Source organism: Drosophila kikkawai, chromosome 2R (genome assembly GCF_030179895.1).
Source record: "Drosophila kikkawai strain 14028-0561.14 chromosome 2R, DkikHiC1v2, whole genome shotgun sequence".
NCBI lineage: Eukaryota > Metazoa > Arthropoda > Insecta > Diptera > Drosophilidae > Drosophila > Drosophila kikkawai.
The window spans coordinates 4811997-4832590 of record NC_091729.1 but is presented as its reverse complement, the minus strand read 5'-3'; the positions used below and the strand labels follow the sequence as shown (position 1 = coordinate 4832590).

General features: G+C 45.9%; 1 protein-coding gene and 1 long non-coding RNA gene across 2 annotated transcripts; both read right to left on the bottom strand.

Annotated features, from left to right (window-relative positions):
* Positions 1-611: 611 nt before the first annotated feature.
* LOC138928056 (uncharacterized) lies at positions 612-1396 on the bottom strand. The gene is made up of 3 exons (XR_011444542.1): positions 1215-1396; positions 934-1132; positions 612-872 (listed from the first exon to the last, which is right to left on the bottom strand). It is a non-coding gene; the product is annotated as an uncharacterized lncRNA (long non-coding RNA).
* A 10399-nt stretch (positions 1397-11795) lies between these two features.
* On the bottom strand, positions 11796-12515 carry LOC121503194 (uncharacterized). Its single transcript, XM_041777411.1, has one exon. The coding sequence runs from the start codon at positions 12513-12515 to the stop codon at positions 11796-11798; it is 720 nt and encodes a 239-aa protein (XP_041633345.1).
* Between the last annotated feature and the right edge of the window lie 8079 nt (positions 12516-20594).

The window sequence follows — 20594 nt, the reverse complement described above, 5'->3', positions numbered from 1 at the left end:
TAGTTTAAAGGAAATAAACAAATCTTAAGTAAAATGTTTATTTTTTAAGTTAAATAATGATAAATAATAAATAATGATAAACATAAATAAATGTATGTTTTATTTACATTTAAAAAACCCGAAATTCTAAAAAAATTTAGTTGGAAAAAGATATTAAAAATGTATCTGAAACGCATCGTCAAAAGGTCCGCAAACAGTACTTCCTGCGGTATTGCCACAGGTCAGCAAACGATCCTTTTTCGGGTATCGTAAAGGGGTTGCTATCGGTACCGTTTCCGGTCTCGCCACAGCGTCCGCAAACGCTATTAGTTCGTGCTCCGAAAATGAGAGGTTTTGCTGCCACAAACCCCAGGACAAGTAATTTACTTTGCTACCGATCTTGAGCCTAAAATCGGACGTTTTGTCCGCCTGCGATCCGCAAAACTTCAGTTTTTAATATTTTTTACGGAGTTTTTGTCTGCTGGGAATGTACATATATGCATATGTATCTATATAAGTACATACATACATAGTATGTATGTAAATATCTGAGGATACGTGCTCGGCAAGATCAATTAGAACTTTCCGAAATCAAAATTTTGGCAAAGCAAAACAAATAAAGCTATAAAGCATTTGTATTATCTTCAGCGACTCCCATTTATACATCAATTTATATTTTTATACCTCGTGCATACAAGAGTGGGAATATAAAACCGTAATAGCCGTATGACACTCTAATGCAGTTTTCATTAATTAGATACTTCATTAGAACCTTGAAAGAGACCATTATATGTGTAGTTTTGCTTGGTAACACGACTACGATAACACCGAGTCCATGGTGTCTTGTCCTCCGCGTCTCCGAAAACGAGTCCGGGATTGGTGCAACACAAGTGCTGTAAATTGTCCCAAAAAGGGTTTAAAGAAGAAAGAACTTCAGATTTCATTTTGACCCACCCTTGTGGTTTCTGTTGGAGCTCCATTAGGGACCCGAGGTAGGAAAGGGGTACATACGGTGCATTTTTTTTTTACTTTTGGTTGTTGGCCATTTCTGCACCGCCCACTTCTTTGGATTCCTTAGCGGCAGCCTGGGCGCGAGCGCATCCCTGGCTAGGGTCACGGTCACGTCAGGGACTTAGGACCCAAATAGGAAACTCTGAATTGTTAGTTTAAGCAAAGCAAAAATGAAATATTATAATGTAATATTAAAGCGTCATGAACCTTGGTAAGGAGTTTACCTGGGCGAGATGAGTCGGTCACCAGACCGCCTGGCATAGGATTCGGTCCGCCGGAGAATGGGTGATGCCCCAAGCTGACCAGGAGGCACCACTGGATGGGTGAGTGCGTCGTGGCCTTCACATCCAAGCCACCAATTCCGTCAAAAATTGTCGTCCAATCTTGTTGTTTATGTTTTGATGTTAGTGATGTGAGTTTTTTGTAGAGATGTAGTTTCGAGACGTCCAAAATATATCGCGGTATCATAATTGTGCGGACTGTGGGCATCGGGTCGAACCTGCCCTGGACAGCCTGACCTAACCCAGAATTGTCTGTAAAATCAAAACTGTTGTTGAGCTACTGAGCTTTTTCAATAGCTGTCGAAACCGTCCAATTCTTTATGACCCAAAAAATACGCACTTGGTTTACTTTAAATTTAAGTACAATATTTATTAAGTCACTAAGTTTATATTGCTTATCAGCACAGACGAGCTGAATTGCCGCTGTGGATATTTATGACCCGGATTGGTCTGAAAAAAGTTACGAAAATATTTGGGTCTGATGGCCTGGCAAAAATCCTCCATCTGAACCTTCTCCGAGGGTGCCGGCTGGGCAATGGGCACATATTAGCCCGGTCCAAACGTCGGTGGAAGGCGTGACCGCTATCACCGGCGGGCACGGGGGGGAGCAATCCTCTCTGCGTGTCGCCAGCGGTTACACCTCTGATGTGACGGGAGCAGGTCATGTCAGTTGCAATGCTACTGCCGAAAAAACTACGCAGCGGAAGTTGAGCCGCTCACGTGCCATAGTTGATACAGACTGTGTCCTTGAGAACGTGCAGCTTCTCCACTCACCGAAACCAGGCAACAGCTCCCAGCGCAGAGACGGGCCAAGGCGGTCAAGCGAGGGAATGAAGGCCAAGGCGCTATACAAGGTTGCCCTCCGAATCCAGGATCGGCTCCAGGAAAAAGCCGCCCTATCCCCGGAGGAGAAGGCAAAGCTTATCTGGGCTGAGGAGAAAATCGCTGAGGGGAGGCTTCACTTCGCCAAACTCCCCCACATGAGTTCGACTGGCGGATGCGCCAAAAAGGTGGAGGAGACGTTTGCCAACAAAGCCCAAAAAACCGCAAAAGTCACTGAGGTGACCAAACGACACTTGATCGTGGCCCTCATTGATAGAAGCGATGAAGCCGGCAAAATGACCGAAGCGTAGTGGAAGATGGTGCATGCGCGGCTTGTTGAGTCATTGTACGCACGGATGGAGGATGATCTCGAAGCTCCCATGCCCACCTTCGATGGCTCTGGGTGGGTAATTGGGGGGGGGGGGGGGGGGGAAGTGGCTGACGCAAGCGGTCTGCCAGTTGGAGGCGCTGTAGGAGGGAGCCAAGATAGAGGTGGTGGACCGGGAGCTAATCCCATCCACTCCAAAAGCGAAGGTACTCTTCCCCATCGCAATCCAAGCGAACCGGGCGCTGAAGCTGCTGCAGCGTCAGAACCCGGATATCCCAACCGCGGACTGGAAGGTTCTGCACGTTGCGGCCCCATCACCCAAGGAGGGGGGGGGGGGCAAAGTGCAGTCCTCCAAATAAACAAGGAGGCAGAGGACATCCTTTATCCCAGATACGGGAAGATGGCGTGGGGCATGGGTAGCGTATACCTGCGCGTCAAAAAGTGCCACTCCGGGGATAACGATGCTCACAACAAGGCAGATGTGGTGGAGAAGGACCTAGGTATGGAAACCATCGTGGATGCCGACCGGGAAATCACGCTGGATGAGTCCGACGAAGGAGAGGACGGTGACCTGACCGTAGTAGTCAACCCGTCGTATGGAGGTGAGCCCAGTACCCATGACACTCAGGGTGCTGCAGTTCAACCTCCATAAGAGCAAGGTCGCGTCGGCGGAACTCCTCATAGCCATGGAACAAGGATCCGCCGACATAGCTTTAGTCCAGGGGCCATAGATCGCCTCAGGCAATGCCATCGCCGGACTGAAGTCCGCAAATTACAATTTGCTCCATCCACCAGGTCCCACCTCCTCAAACGTGCTAGATCTTACTCCTGTTAGGGGACAAGGTACTTTGGTATCAGAATGGAGAGTCCTTGAGAGACTATCCTTCTCAGATCATAAGTACATACGGTTCCAATACGCATTCGAACACTCTCCAAAACAATCAGTCTTCAGGAACCCCCGGAATACTAACTGGGGAAAGTTCAAGAAGACTACCACGACACGGCTCGCGATCTCTCCGGGCATAGTAGAATCCGCGGAAGACATAGAAAAGTCCCTAGAGACCCTCTCCAAAGAACTTCTGGATGCGTACCACGCATCATGCCCTATATCGGACACGAGAAAGAGGACCAGGCCACCCTGGTGCAATAAGGACCTTTCTCTCCGACGCAACAAACTCAAAGAATTCTTCAAAATCACCAAGCAGGCGAAAGATGATATACTCAATGAGGACTACAAAGTCCTACTAAGGGACTACAAGAGGGAAATACGCAAGGCGCAGTGAAACTCATGAAGAAACTTCTGCTCCAATATAGAGACTACTCCGGAAGCTGCTATCGAAGCAGCCAACCATACAGAGTCAGCTCAAACGCGACAACGGACAGTGGACTGAGGGCAGCGAAGAGGCCCAGGATGCACTGAGGTACCCGATGCAAATAAGCACCAGGATCTAGCAACTGGAGTAGAGCATCTCCCAAAAGATCTAATATCCTCTAGTAGAATCCACTGGGCTATAGACTGCTTTGCGAGGATAAAAGCACAAGGACTAGATGGAATATTCCCAGCCATGCTGCAGGCGACCAAGGAAGTGATCACCCCATGGCTCTACGCAATAAATACAGCTTGTTTAAGCACGGGCTATATTCCTATCCAATGGAGGACCTCTCGGATTGTCTTCCTGCCCAAATCAGGAAAGTGCAGCCACCTGAACCCCAAGGATTTCAGACCGATAAGCCTCATCATTCCTACTTAAAAACGCTGGAAAAGCCGTTGGACCTATACATCAGGAACGATGTAGGGAGACAACTGCCGACCAACCAGCACGCCTACACGAAGGGGAAATCAGTGGAGACAGCACTACATTCGCTGGTAGCCATTATTGGGAGAGCTCTAAACATTAAGGAATATGCACTTGGAGTGTTCGTGGACATATCCGGGGCATTCAACAACGTTAGCACGGACGCAATAGTGGTTCGCCTAGAAGCGACCAACACGCCTCCCGCTATCAACTTGTGGATAAGAAACTTTCTGAGTTGCCGGCGGGCTCAATCAGATTGGCGCACCGCTTCCATGGTGAGAGGAGCGCACAGAGGCACGCCGCAAGGTGGGGTCCTATCGCCTCTCCTATGGAATCTGGTGGTAGACGACCTAATCAAGAGATTCGAGAGGAAAGCACCAAATATAACTGCTTATGAGGATGGCATAAGCATAATTATCACGGGAGTCTGTCCAGCGACCCTCAGCTCGATCATGGAAACAACGCTCAGGGAGATATGTGAGTGGGCAGAGAAGCTAGGACTCAATATCAATGCGGATAAGACGGACCATATTCTCTTCACCAAGAGATACAAGGTGCCGCAATGGATCCCCCCGAAAATTAAGAAAACCAGCCTGACCCCGAAGGCCTATGAAGTGGTGAGGGAGAAGGGAGAGAAGATGCTTAGCAGCACATGGGGACTCTCACCCGCTCCAATGCATTGGGTCTACATATCGGTGGTGCGTCCGACTCTGCTGTATGGAGTCTTAGTGTGGTGGCATAATAAGCTTATGGAGAGAACCCAGCGGCAGGCACTGCTCTGCATATCAGCGGCGCTGTTGTCAACCCCCACCAATGCACTCGAAACCTAATCGGTAAATATCCCCTAGATATCCAAGCGCAACTGACAACAGGAAAGGCGGCACAACGTCTGGTTGCATCAGGAAACTGGTCGCTACAAGGTTTCGGGCACAGTTCAATTGGTCGAGACATGAGCAGTACATCTGACTACATGATACCCAGAGAGCTTTGCGTTAGTTGTCAAAGGCTTCGGACGTGTTTTCGGCTATTAAAAAGAAAAAAGGGGAAAATACAAATTTTTCTTATGCTTTCGTGGAGTGCAGACGCGTTTTTGCATTGTAAAGAGTCTATGGACAAGTCCACCTTTGTGGCAAAAGCGACTGTGTTTTTTCTAAATCCGACTTCTAAGGACGTGGTGTCAGTGCCCCCACGTTCCGCTATTTCTGTCAATTGCGAAAACAAAGTGAAACGAAAGACAAGCCTAATAGCTGTAATAGTTCCGGGTGCCGCCCGGTTGCGGGTCGCGCGTATTCGCCACTCGGTCTCAATCGCCTTTGTGAAGCCTTCCCAAAAGGTCCCGTAGTCGGTAAAGCAAGTTCACTATGTCTGCTGAATCGGATCTTGACATCGAAAAGATTGCGGCTGAGGCCCAGAAAAAAATGAGAGAGGCGTTAAATTCCTCGATAAACCAATTTAACGCCATTTATGCCTCGACCTCTAATAATGCTCGGCCAGTAGCAACTCAAGACTCTGAGCAAGATGCTATGGCTGATGACGACGATTGGTGGACCCCACGTCCCAATAATAAACGCCGTTTAAGATCAAGCCCTTACAACTCAAGCTCGAAAATTATTAGGAATTCAAATAGCCCAAAACCAGCAGCATCTGACAATCGGTTCTCGGATCTGTCAGATATGGACACGGACGATGAAATTATGAAATCACCACAAACAGTCGGTCAAAATAGATCCAACCAAGCCAGTATCAGCACCAGCAACACCAGCAACACCACCAACACCAGCAACACCAGCAACACCACCAACACCACCAACGCCAGCAACCAAGTCAGCAACACTCTAACCAACAATTTAAGCAACAGCGGCAACACCTGTAGCAGCAATAATAGCAATACGACTAGCTGCAATGGTAGTCCAAACCAGCCCTCAGACAACAACGAAACCTCACCGTCTCACAAACCACCACCAATTGTGGTCAAAAATTGTGAAAACTTAAACGGACTTATCAGATCCACAGATAAGGTCGTTCACCCAACCAAATATTCCATTAAATGCCACCCAGATAATTCCGTTTCGATCTTGGCTTCAGATTCAGATGCGTACAGAGCCATTACTAAATCGCTTACCTCAAAAAAGGTGCCATTTCATACCTGGCAACTTAAAGAGGAAAGGTCTTACCGCATTGTCATCCGAGGTGTGCATCACTCCATTCCGGATGAAGATATTAAGGAAAGCCTTACTTCACTTGGCCATACTATCCGCTTCATCAATAGACCCAGAAGCCGGTTCGATAAAACAAAGCTCGTCAACCTTGTCTTTGTTGAATTAGAACCAGCCGCCAACAACAAAGAAATACATGAGCTTAAAACGCTTTGTCGTCAACGGATACAAGTTGAGCTTCCTTTCAAAAAGGACGTTGTCGTGCAATGCTATCGGTGCCAATCTTACAATCACACAAAAAATAACTGTCATAAGGAAGTTAACTGTGTAAGATGTGGTCAGCAACACTCCATTGAAGACTGCCAACGAGATGTACATCCAGTTAAATGCTACAACTGCGGCGGTAATCATACTGCAAGCTATAAGGGCTGTATCGTATACCAGCAGACAGTAAGTCGACGCAAAACTGCTACATCCCATCGTAGCCCCCATCAACAACAACAAGTTACGGCTCCAACTGCACGAAGAGGCATTGAGCCCTCGCTATCTTACGGGTACGTCGCCGGGGGATCTCGCCAAACACAACAGGCTAGCCCTCAGCAATTTACAAGCCAACAGCAGCTGCAACAATTCCCACCACTAGGAAGTAGGTACCGGAAGCAGAACCAACAAAGTCAACGTAGGGAAAACAACCGGCAACCCCAACAACCAATGCTGGACACAATCCCAAGGCCAGAGCAACATCCAGGAACCCAGCAACAGCAACAACCGCAACAGCAAAATCTATCCCAGCAACTGCGTAATATCCAGAATAATCAGCAATGGCAGCGGCAAGAAGAAATGTTCATGCGATCTGATGAAAAAATGTCAGTTCTCGTAACACAACTAGAAAAGATGTTCCAGATGATGATGTCAATGATGACTCTCGTCACTAGCCTTTTATCACAAAACGCGCCAGGATCTACTCAACCAAGTTCTGGACGTCTCCCAGTTTATCCAATCCAACCATGAGTCAAATTGGACTCAAAATTGGTGTGTGGAACGCCGACGGGCTGGCCAACAAAGCACTGGAGCTAGAGCTTTTTGTTCATAAACATCACATAGATATTATGTTGGTCAGCGAAACACACTTCTGCTCTCGTTCATACTACAAACTACACGGATATGACGTTCACCTATCTAACCATCCCGCCGATCGCCACCGTGGGGGCTCTGCAGTCATCATAAAGTCCTGTCTCAAACACTACCAATTTTTAACAATGGAACATCAAAGTGCTCAATGTGTCGCAGTCAAAGTCAATACGGATCAAGGTGAAATTGCTATTGCCTCTATTTATTGTCCTCCAAACTTCCAGCGCTCCTATGATGACATTAGAACACTGTTTGAGGAACTAGGACCCAAATTTCTAATTGCCGGTGATTGGAATGCACACCATCGACTTTGGGGTTGTCGAAATTCCTCTGTCAGTGGAAGAGTATTGGCAAACTATATCCTCAGCTCTGACATTCAAGTCCTTGCAACCGGAGGTCCTACCCACTACCCGTACAGCCAGCGTACGCCAACTGCAATTGATTTTGCCATATATGGGGGGATTCGCTCTGAGCTCCTATCCATCTCAGGGAGCTTGGAACTTTGTTCTGATCACATCCCATTGTTAATTGAGCTAAGAAGTGCTGCTTTCAAGGTCTCCCAAAAAACACATATTCTCCCTCGAAACGCAAATATTCCACGGTTTCAGGCAGCAATTAACCAGCTAGTAAACCTCAACATGGTCCTGAGATCCCCTGAAGACATTGATGATGCCACTGAGGTCTTTGTGCGAAACATTCACATTGCTGCCGAATCTTCAACCAGTGGACAAGGCGCAATAAACCCATCAGATCCACCTCATGCTCTTTTAAAACCTGAGGTCCTGGATTTGGTGAGGTCGAAAAGAGCCTTGCGTCGCAGATTCATGCGGTCGCAAAATCCGGCCGACAAAAGAGCATATCGTCGCGCTGAGAACGATCTAAAGAAGTTGCTGCATAAGACGAAAAATGATTATTTCTCAGATCTACTACGCAATGCAGACCCCACAAAACCGTATGGATTTAACATCTGGAAAGCAGCAAAGTCAGTTAAACGGCAGCCCCCACGCAGAATCCCTATAAAGCGTGCTGACAACACTTGGTGCAGATCGGATGCAGATATTTCTCTGGCTTTTGCTGACGAACTAGAAGGTCGATTTCAGCCGTTTGATCTTGCTAGGAGTGAGGACGTGGAAGCAACACTGGCATTTCTTAATACTTCCTGCTCAGATGTAGAGCCCATTCGTCATGTAAGTCCGGAAGAAGTTTGTCTCCAAATTAAAAAACTGCACGTTAGTAAAGCACCAGGATTTGACGGAATCGATAATAGAGTTGCCAAAGCTCTGCCCAAAAAGGGCATATTATTCCTTGTGCTCCTGTTCAACTCCATGTTACGTATTTACCACTTCCCCACACAATGGAAGTGCGCAGTGATATCGATGATACCTAAGCCAGGCAAACCGGAGAACCTTGTTGCGTCTTACCGGCCAATAAGCTTGCTGCCAACATTCTCTAAAATATTCGAGAGAATATTTCTTAGCAGAATGATGGCAGTAAGAAGTGTTCAGGATGCCATTCCAGATCACCAGTTTGGCTTCCGGAATCACCATGGAACGCCAGAACAGGCTCATAGAGTAACGCAGCATATCTTAGATGCTTTTGAAAACGGTCAGTACAGCTCTGCTATCTTCCTTGACGTAAAGGAAGCCTTCGATAGAGTGTGGCACAATGGATTGCTTTTTAAGCTAAAAACACTCCTACCAACTGCTCAATATCTCCTTCTGAAATCGTACCTGCTGGAGCGAAAATTCATGGTTGATGTGAGAGGTGAAAGATCATCCATTAGAAGCAGTCGAGCTGGAGTACCGCAAGGGAGTGTTTTGGGTCCTGTGTTATACACCCTTTACACCTCTGACTTGCCCAATCCCAGAGAACCGGGGACACTTCTTGCAACGTATGCTGATGACACAGCCTTTATCGCAAACTCAGCGTGTCGAATCGAGGCTTCTAGAAAAACGCAAAGCTTTTTGGATACATATAGCGAGTGGACGAAGAGGTGGAACATATCCATAAATGGAAATAAATCGCAACACTGCAATTTTTCCCTGAGACACAAAATCCTCCCTAGGGTCAAATTTCAGGACACGCTAATTCCTCAATCTCCTCAGGCCCAATACCTGGGATTGATCTTGGATAAGCGGCTCACGTGGAGGCAACACACCACCAAAATAGCAGCAGCATGCCGTGGAAAACTCAGAAAGCTAAACTGGATGCTAAAGTCCACCAGCAAGCTGAGCCTCAGCAACAAAGTGCTGCTATACAAAGCAATAGTTGTTCCTGCTATGACCTATTGCATCCAGATATGGGGTACTGCGTCCGACTCTAACGTTATGAAAGTGCAAAGGGTCCAAAGCCGGGCGCTGCGCACAATCACAAATGCACCCTGGTTTGCTAGGAATGCAGACATCGCTAACGACCTCAAAATGCTACCAGTGAGGGAGCAGATCAACAGGCACTCAAGTCGGTACAATGAACGGCTTCTGGCCCACACCAACCACCTAGCGGCATCATTGGCCATCCCCATGTCCAGACGAAGACTGAAGAGACGACATCCAGGTGACCTTTGGTTAAGAGGGAGGCAAAGAACCCGAGTCCTACACCAATAACTGAAATGCCTTTGTAAATTATAAATTGTTGTTTACCGTTTACTGTTATGTTTCCATGTTATGTTTGTTGTTAGTGTTAGTCCCTACGTTTTATAATCATTGATTTGGTTGATTAACGTATAATTAAATTTGAACTTATATAAAAAAAAAAAAAAAAACATGATACCCAGAACGTGCCCGGATGTAAACACAACAGTATTCATGGGACCAAATGACTGGAAGTCAGGCCAGGACTCTGCTCAACATCTCAATATGTACACCGACGGCTCCAAGATGGAAGGAGGAGTTGGAGCGGGCATATACTGTTCAGACCCTGAAATAAGGCTGTCGTATAAGCTACCAAGCTACTGCAGTATATTCCAGGGGGAAGTATTCGCCATCAGGAAAGCAGCAGAGTTTGCGCAGAGCATAAACCGTCCACATGAGGCGGTCAATTTGTTCGTAGACAGTCAAGCGGCGATAAGAACCATGCAATCATCAGCGGTCAGTTCCAAAAATGTACTGGCAAGCAAGGAGTCACTAGATAGCACGACTAAGTCAGTGAGGATCTACTGGGTTCCCAGCCACCAAGGCATAGACGGTAACGAACCCCGGACGAACTTGCAGAGGAAGGCATCGGACTGGCGAGTGAAAGAACAGAAAACGTTCCTATCTCCCTAAGAACGCTCCAAAGCGAGCCAGAAAGACGGGCTGACGCAAGCGCAAAAAGCAGGTGGAGGAGTAATTCCGCAACCTGCAGAATATCAAAAATCATGTGCAAAGAACATAACGAGAAACTCACCCACTACGTGCTGCATCTTCTGCGGAAGGACTGCAGAATGTTAGTGGGTATTCTAACAGGCCACTGCCTGTCTGCTGCACATGCAATCAAGCTGGGTATTACCGACAACGCCAAATGCCGGAAATGTGATGAGTCCGAGGCAACCGAAACCTTGGAGCATCTCATTTGCCGGCCCGTAGGAGGGCAAGAATGAGATACCTAGGCTCTCCAGATCTGGCATCGCTAGAAGATGCCTCCAGGAGGAAGTCAGGTGAACTCCTTGCCTTTGCGAAAAACACCTTGATATTCAAGGATCTCGAAACCCGCATAAATAGTCTCTAGGTCCATCCAGGAGTTTCCCCGGATAGCTATGGGCCATATTGGCCTATGTGTGGCCCCTCGAGGGCCGTCCGGTCTAACCTAACCTAACCTAACCTTGAGTCTGATCGCTTTCAAGCAAAGGCGAAGCCGAACGAAGACGAACTGAGAAGAGAAGATTTGCTGCAGTTAGCGGACGGCCAAGGGCAGCTATGCAAAGTTACTAAATAGAGCAAGAGAGTGATGAAGTTTATGTTATGCAGAAGGCAGGAAGAGAGGCAAAGCTTTGCTACGCAGAGCAAATTTATTGTTGTTGTTTGGCAGCTGGGACATCAGGTGTGGGCTGCATAACCAGACATTCTCCCCCCGTTGGAAGATACCGGCTTTCAACTTCATCCTGCTTCGGCAGCACACACAGCTTAGCAACTGCTCGATTGATGAGGCCGGTAGCAGTCTTCAGCACAGCTACTCGCGCTACATTGTCGGATCCAGCGACGAGGTTGACCACTCGAGCTAGTGGCCACTTGAGAGAGGGCAGGTTTTCGTCCTTCACTAGAACGACATCACCGAGTTGAACATCAGTCTTCTGTGTGCGCCACTTGGAGCGCTGTTAAAGAAGCGTCAGATACTCCTTTTTCCAGCGGGACCAGAATAGTTGCTGGTAAAACGAAATTTTCTGCCAACGATCCGACCGATTGAGGTTCAAGTTAGGGTAGTCAAGCTCAGGAAACAAGGCAAGAGGCGCAGTACCCAAGAAGTGCGCCGGTGTCAACACATCAAGATCGCCAGGGTGTTCTGAAAGTGAGACTAAAGGACGAGAATTAATGATTGCCGCGATGTGGCAAACGAGAGTGCGCAGGTCATCAGCGGGCAGTATTGCAGGTCCAACAGGTCGGTAGAAGTGATACTTCGCAGTCTTCACGGCTGCCTCCCAAAGACCTCCAAAGTGGGGAGAGCGAGGAAGAATAAATCGCCATTCGATGCTGTCAGTCAAGCAGAATTCATCTATTGCAGCTTGGTGGCTGGTATTCAGGAACAATCGTTTTAGCTCAGCCAACTCGTTCTTAGCGCCAACAAAATTAGTCGCATTGTCCGACCATATGCGGGCAGGCTTGCCACGAATCAGTATAAAACGCCGCAATGCGCTAAGGAACGCCGAAGTGGAGAGATCCTGGACCAGCTCGAGGTGCACAGCCTTTGTGGAAAAGCAGATAAAAATGCAGACGTAGCACTTGATGGGTGTCTTATTCCGAACTTCCGACTTGTGATAGAAAGGGCCGCAAAAATCCAGTTCGGTCACCTTGACGCGGTCCTCGGGAAGATCCGCCATAATGTGGCCAGCAACATGTGGCTTGGCCCGAAAACAAATTATGCATTTGCTCACAGCACTCGCAACCGTTTTGCGGCCACCAATTGGCCAAAACTTGATTGAAGCGAGCAGGGAGCGAGGTCCGGAGTGTAGGTTGCGCCAATGAAAATGCAGAATTATTGCGCGCGTTACAGGATGCTGACGGGGCAATATTAATGGATGGCGTGCCTCATAGTCCAGCGCCAAGTTTTTTAATCGATTGAGCTGGAGGCCTATAATTCATATAATTCAGATCTAGGTACTCACGAATAGATGGCGAGTACTGAGCTTCGAGATGAGGATGACGATCAAGTTTGCTCTCCAGGTTGACGAAACGACGATAAGCTTGTTGATATGAATCTCCCAACTATGCTTAGTTGGCAGGCGAACCGAGTATTCACCTGACGGCAGCCGAGGAAAGTTTGCGTTGAAATGAGCCTCGCAATCAAGCTCCTCTTTGGTACTGTAACGAAAGCCACGCAAATAGAGCTTTCGATCCTCAAGCCAGTTGGCAACGCGAGCAGCTGCGCAATAAGGAGTTTTTGACGGCACAGAACTCAAAACGAGCTAAGCTGCGCAGTCCCGAGAATCTGACAGCCAGGATGCCTGGTCTCTCTGATTCTTCTCTTATTCTTGATCCCGATTTCCGTAAGCAACACGTCAAATTGGCGAAAGATAAAGAAAAGCTACGAAATACGCCCGAAACCCGCGTGTGTTCATTGGATGGGTTAGACGGGGAAGTTGGCAGAGGAGAGTTCTTGGCAGCCACACCTTCAAATAAAAGTTCCGCTCTGCTTTCCGTAGTGATCTCGGGCGGCACCCTTATACGCGGCCGAGATTCGTTACAGTACGTTGAGATCCAGACTCTCCAACGTTTTCCACTTTCCAAAACTTCCGCACAACGTTCTTTAGACCAGCGTCATCGCCGACTAATGTCCCTGCAGTAGATTGGACAGCCAAGGCCGCTGACTGGCGTGGCACTGATCCGCCGCCAGTGACAACCCATCCCAATCGGATTTTTTGTAACAGAGGGAGCCCATCAGACAACTTAATTTGGCCAACACATAGCAGCCTAAAGAATAGACTTGCTCCAATTAATAAGTCAATTCTTTGCGATCTGAAGAACTGTGGATCGGCCAGGCGAATATCGGAGGGTATGTTCCAACCTCTGGGCTGACGGTGAAGCTAGGCTGGTCGTCCGTGATGGCAGGCGCAACCAAAGCCGAGATACTGGAGACGAAATCTGAAGCTTGAGACTTTAGAGTAATATTTTCCGAAAAACCACCCGAGTAAAATTTAGAGTCTCCAAGTTCAGATACAGTGGCCGTGGATTTAACTTTCGGCAACTGAAGTGAGTGTGCGAGGCGAGAAGTGATGATATGCAGTTGAGATCCTGAGTCGAGCAGGGCACGGCAAAGAACCTACGAACCAGAGCGATTTTGCACACTAATGACTGCAGTGGCAAGTAAACCCAATCCGTATCAAGATTCTGAGTGACTAAAGCAGCGGATTGTGATGACGACGAAGTAAGCGAGGAGTTTGGCGATCCATTTGAAAACCATTTGATGAAGATGGCACGATAGGCTCAGCTGATTGTGGGGGCGATGTTACAGGAGGTAAGGGAAAATGTAGCAGGCTATGATGTTTAGATCCACATGATCGACAGGAGCCCGAACTACAATTCCTCATTTGATGTCGAGATTTGAGACAGTTTATGCATAAGGTTAGCCGTTTAGCTTCACGCAGACGAGCTTAAGGAGAAAGGCTAGCGAATTGAGCGCAATTATAAATGCCATGCACCCTGGCACATAACGCACGATCTGGTCGAGGCTGTGAAGCTAGTGGCGACGAACGAATTTCTCCCATGACTGCTGAACTTCCTGGGCCTTGAAACTTGCGAATGGCCACCATCGGATACAGCAGCATGCTCCACATTCTCAAGTTTCTGGCATCGCTTCTCAAAAAATTTAGTAAATTCTGTACAGGTGGGTATTTTGTCCAGAGAGGCTGACTCTTCCCACTTAACCTGGGTAAAAGAGTCAACTTTTTGCAACAGCGTTTTCACAAGGATGCAACCAGCTATCTCCTCCAAGGTACTGAAGTGCTCGCAGATTGGCATTGAGCTTATCGGAGAAGGCGCAGCGGACTCCATGGCCTCCTCTGGATGCATGGTTGAACACGGAACTCCTGGGAATTTGCGCTTCACTAGCTCTTGAAGCACCACCGATCTCATGGAGAACACCAACTCCTCGAAGTCGTCACGGACTTGGTAGCCAATTTCCTCATAATCAAGTTCCTTCAACGAATCATGAGCCAAGGAGAAAGAGGCTTCGGTTCGATTGATGAGCTCAAGCTGCAGGGTGAGCTCCTCTTCAGAAACGGCCTTGACCCTCTCGGCAATAAGGCCAGAAGCAATTTTTTGAGCATGGGCAGCTATCGAGTTTGCCTTACGTTTAAAAAACGTAACTCGATTGGGCGAAGAGCACTGCGGAATTTCTGCAGTCGACATTTTATTTTATTAGTTCACAATAACAATGGCACTCAATAGTTTGACATGCACTGCAGATTTTTTCTTTGTACCGCAACGATGCCCGCACACAAGCGAAATTATTTTGTCAGCGTTGCTGCACAAAATAAGCGGGAAGCGAATTTGAATAGCTGTGAACAGCAAACCAGGCGAACGGGAGCAAAGAGTCGGCGATGAAGTACCGGTGCATTTGTATATATGTACGTTTGGCTAGCGCAGCCACAAGCAAATGCACTAAACGAAATTGTTGTACGCGCTTGGCACAATTAATAAGCCGAAATGTTTAAAGTCTTTTAATATCCAAGATCACGTCGGGGTCACCAAATGTTAAGCTACTGAGCTTTTTCAATAGCTGTCGAAACCGTCCAATTCTTTATGACCCAAAAAATACGCATTTGGTTTAAACTTTAAATTTAAGAACAATATTTATTAAGTCAATAAGTTTCTATTGTTTATCAGCACAGACGAGCCGAATTACCGCTGTGGATATTTATGACACGAATTGGTCCGAAAAAAGTTACGAAAATAATTGAGTCTGATCGCTTTCAAGCAAAGGCGAAGCCGAATGAAGACGACCTGAGAAGAGAAGTTTTGCTGCAGTTAGCGGACGGCCAAGGGCAGCTATGCAAAGTTACAGAATAGAGCGAGAGAGTGATGAAGTTTGTGTTATGCAGAAGGCAGGAAGAGAGGCAAAGCTTTGCTACGCAGATCAAATTTGCTTTTGTTGTTTGGCAGCGTTGACGTTGACTTCTACCGAGCCAAGCCAAATCTATTTTGCGGCAAATGAACTCGATGAATTTTTATTTAAATGCTGATTCGGTCAATCAGTTTGATGAAGCTGATTTACAGGCGCGAATGGAATGGATTAATTCCTTAAACTAGGCATTTGATTCTGCGCAGACATCGTTGGAGCGACTGGATTTTACGGAGTTTTTATGGATGTAAAGGCGAAACTAAGCCGAGGCTTAGCTGCTCATCGCAAGTCGCAATTGCCGGTTTCAACCGCTGCCAATTCAACATCTATTGACATTAATAACAATCCAGATCTTTCCTTTAGGTCTAGGAAGCCTCGGTTGCCAAATCGGGAAATTTCTCGTTTTCATGGATCTTATTCTGAGTGGCCGGATTTTCTGGCGACGTTCACTACAGTCATCGAAAATGATTGTGATATTGAAAAATATAAATATGTCGGCGAGTTGGTTGCTAAGTGCAAATTTGGAAAGCTTGTTGCTATGGCAACAGAATTATTCGGCATGCTCAGGTATTGGTAGCCTGTAGGTGTCGCTGGCGCGCAGGCGCAATGACAGTTGAGTCGGTAACAGGAAAAGGACAGTAGACTGTCTGTTACTGAGTGAGGTCTGTTCGTCTGTCGCAACAATAGGAAAGAGTGAGAGAGACAGCTAGAGATTGTCTAGAATTGACGTTTGAGTGAAAAGTAAGAAAATGTGAAAAGGCTAAAGGAAAAGTGACGTGATGACAGATACGTTTTGAGTGCGCAGGCGGATAGAACTCGCTTGCTCGACTACGGTTAAATTAAACAACGGTTATCTCCGACATCAGAAGTGGGATTCACCATAGCCTCGCGGGCATTCTGATAAAGTGATTTTCGGTCGATATTAAATTCAGTAGCGCATCGAAAGCTTGCGCAGCCGCGTGGTGCGAGACACCGGAGTCGTGATAGGCAGTCAAATGCACTGGTCGCGTGTTGAGCCGGACGGTTGCAAGTGTCATCATTGTCGGCCAGAAAATTTGGGGAAGAATGGAAGACAACAACAACAGCACACTGGCGGAACTGCGGCTGAAGTGCGGAGAGCTGGAGTGACGCACTTCAGGCGTGATAACGGTGGTCACATTGCATCTGTGTGCACGAGATGGGTATCAGCGGCTGCGAGCGGCAGCGGCAGCTGCATGTAAAAGCGAGTTGATTTGTGTGATTCAACAGTGACAGTATCGGGTGAGCCCTTTCCAATTATTCTTCGATTTGGGAGCTCAATGCGGTTAAGAGCAATTTCGGCAAAAATACAGACTTATATATTCAGTCTGCTTTAGAAATTCGCCTAGTAGACATGAATAGTGCAGAGTGTCCCCACACACATGGTTTGGACATAAAGTTGTTGGTTAAAGATGGGAATAGAGATGGTTGTGCTTAGAATATCGGGAGCAATATTCGAAAATGGTTTCGGACAGTGGCCTTTGCCGCTTATGTCAGACCCTGCGAAGGAAAAATGTTTCTGTTGAAAAATAATTAATTAAAAAAATTACGAGTTGCCGTCTTTTCAAAAACGTGTGCCTCGATTTTCTCAGATCATAAGACATATTCTTTGGCTTCAAGTATCTTTAAGTGAAATGACGATATTCAGAAATTGGAACGAACGTTTTTAATATTATTACAAGTGAGCCTGTAATCGTTATTTGTTGGTTCGCAACATCCGATAAAATTTGAAACAGATATAAGCTCTTGTGGATATATTGGTAGAATTATGTGTCTTGATATCTATCTCTATATGAATTGGAAATATTGGTCGGCGTGCAATTATTCTGATATTTTTGGCATTATTTGCTCAGATGAGAGTTTTTAGTCTATACTTATTGCAAATGTAATCATTTAAAAAAAAAAATTAACTGAAGTGCATCATAGAGTAGAGGAAGAGAAAGCGCAAGGCAAATCTGGAATTCTTTTTGTGTCCAGAATTCACATGACTGATTTCAACTCCGATAAATAAAAATAAATTGACAGAAAAACGTCTGAACTTAGAATGGAAATCTAATAACTGAATGATCAGAGTCAGGATTCAGGATTGATTGATATAGTTTATAAACAACTCAAAATAATTGAAATTAAATTGAGCTATGAAGGGGGGTTCTTAAAAATACACAGAGGTGTGAGGTAATGTTGTCTGCCAGTAGTGTCCCTTAAATTTTGTTGGATAGTTATTAATCAAGGTTATAAATCCGTTATGTATTTGGGTTGGAAAAAATAGACTCAGCAAGATTTATCAAAATTGTTGGAAATGACTAAGTTTAAAGATTGTTGAAAATTGTATCATGTGTAAAGCTGTAAAGTAGTCATCTGGCTGGATACCAGGACCGCAGAGGTGATGGCAAGATGCTCTTGGCGGGGTGCAACTTGCGGCGAACTGCACAGTTAGCAGTGCAACCAATGCAAGCCCTTAAGAGATGCCAATCGGACCCACCCTTTGGGCTTGATACCACCACATGACACAGAGAAAAGTATAAAGAAGGAGAAATTTAAAGTTACGTTATGCTGGTTCGGAAGAGCACTAATTTTGATATGGCAAGATTAATTTAAAATGAAAAATGAAAATGGAAAATATGTTAAGAATGTGAGAGAAAAGAGAAAGAAATGAAGATGGAAAATGAAAATGAAGATCGGCACCAAACACAGTTTATAGAAAAGCTTGATGGTGGCCGATATGTTTTGAGATATCTGTCAAGTAAGCGAACTTTTATAAGTATGCGCATGAGTTTTTGAGGGCATTGCCAAATAGACAAAATAAGCAATGACGTTGATAAAGATTTAGACATCTCAAGTGGAGATGCGTCTGATTCCCATGTGGGGAATGATGATATGGATGGCACGGTTGATGCCTTGGAATCCCAAGAGGTCAGTGGAGGCCGCACCATAACAGAAGGAATTGTTATGGCGGGGGTCAGTATGTGGGTGTAAAAGGAAATACACCAGTTGATAAAGCTATGTTATTAGAGAAGTCTGAATTGTAAATTATGATTAAAATGAAGATGTAATTTGTTATGTTATCATGAAACCAAGATGCTTATTTTGTCTAAATGCCTCAATACTCATGTTTAGAAAATTAATGAAATGTTTGTTAACAATAAAATGTAACGAGTACTGAAATTTGAGAATACTGTGATTTAAAGTTAACACACGAGGACGTGTGATTTGTCAGGAAGGCCGTGTCGGATCACATGAAACAGGGCCTACTTTATTCCTATGGTCAGAATATGTGAAGCGGACCCTTTTGAAATATGAAGAGAGCTTGTACTCTATAGGTTCGAAAGATTATCCTGCAAAACTAACACTTGAAGAAGTTGGGTTTGTGCGGAAGAGGGCTTGTACTCTATGGTTTCGAAAGGTTATCCCGCCAAACTAACATTTGAAGACACTAGAAGTGTAAGCGAGAGGTCGCCGACTGAGGCACTCGGTGGTGGAATCATTTATAAGGCTATGAGGGTCCAGAGAGACCGTGACGCAAGAGGTGCGTGTGAGCGTTGCAAGGTGTGCAGCAAGAGCCTGAAAGTATAATTTGAAGAGATGTTAAGTAAGAGTTGTGGTACGCGAAGAGAATGAAAATACAGAGTGACGTGGCGAGCAGAAATAAAAGTAAAGCTTATTTGACTAGAATGAAACAATTAAAATGAAATGTTAAGTTGAGACAAAAGAGAGAAACAAGAGAGAAAAATAAATGAAAATTACTGTTATGTTTAGAGCTATTAGAAGACACGTCACGCGAGGACGCGTGAAATGTCAGGATGGCCGTGTCGGCGAGTTGGTTGCTAAGTGCAAATTTGGAAAGCTTGTTGCTATGGCAACAGAATTATTCGGCATGCTCAGGTATTGGTAGCCTGTAGGTGTCGCTGGCGCGCAGGCGCAATGACAGTTGAGTCGGTAACAGGAAAAGGACAGTAGACTGTCTGTTACTGAGTGAGGTCTGTTCGTCTGTCGCAACAATAGGAAAGAGTGAGAGAGACAGCTAGAGATTGTCTAGGATTGACGTTTGAGTGAAAAGTAAGAAAATGTGAAAAGGGTAAAGGAAAAGTGACGTGATGAAAGATACGTTTTGAGTGCGCAGGCGGACAGAACTCGCTGGCTCGACTACGGTTAAATTAAATAACGGTTATCTCCGACAAATATTTACGGTCGAGTTTAGGCGGCGTGGCTCTGGAGACCATACGCTCGCTCGAACCCTTAAATGCCAATTATCATAAGGCTATGAATTTGCTGATAAATCGATTCGATAATAAAGTTTTACATTTTCAGGCACACGCACAGGCAATTTTTGGTTTAAAGGGTGTCGAGAAGGGATCGTCAAAGGGTCTTCGGAAGCTCAGTGATTGCATGAATTCACATTTGCAAGCAATTCGAACCCTGGCCATACGCAACAAATTTTTGATGGGCTTCTGATTCACTCGAAAGTTGGACCAGAGGACACGGGAAAAATGGGAAGAGGATTTGTCGATCACAGAGCTGTGAACCTGGGGTGCTATGGAATAGTTTTTGGAGAAGAGGTGCAGGAAGATGGAAAACTTGGATTAAGCCTTGGTAACTCAAACACCAGGCCAGCAGGTAGGAAAATACTTGCACAAATATGGTATAATCAAAATACACTTATTGCTTCTGTTACTAACTCAAGTCAACCGAAATGTTTATTTTGCGATGCAGGGGATCTCGATTTTTAAATTTGAGTCCGAATCTTCGGTGTAGAGAAGCAAAGAAGTTGCACCTTTGCTTAAACTGTTTGCGCAAGGGGCATAGTTTGCAGCAATGCAAGTCG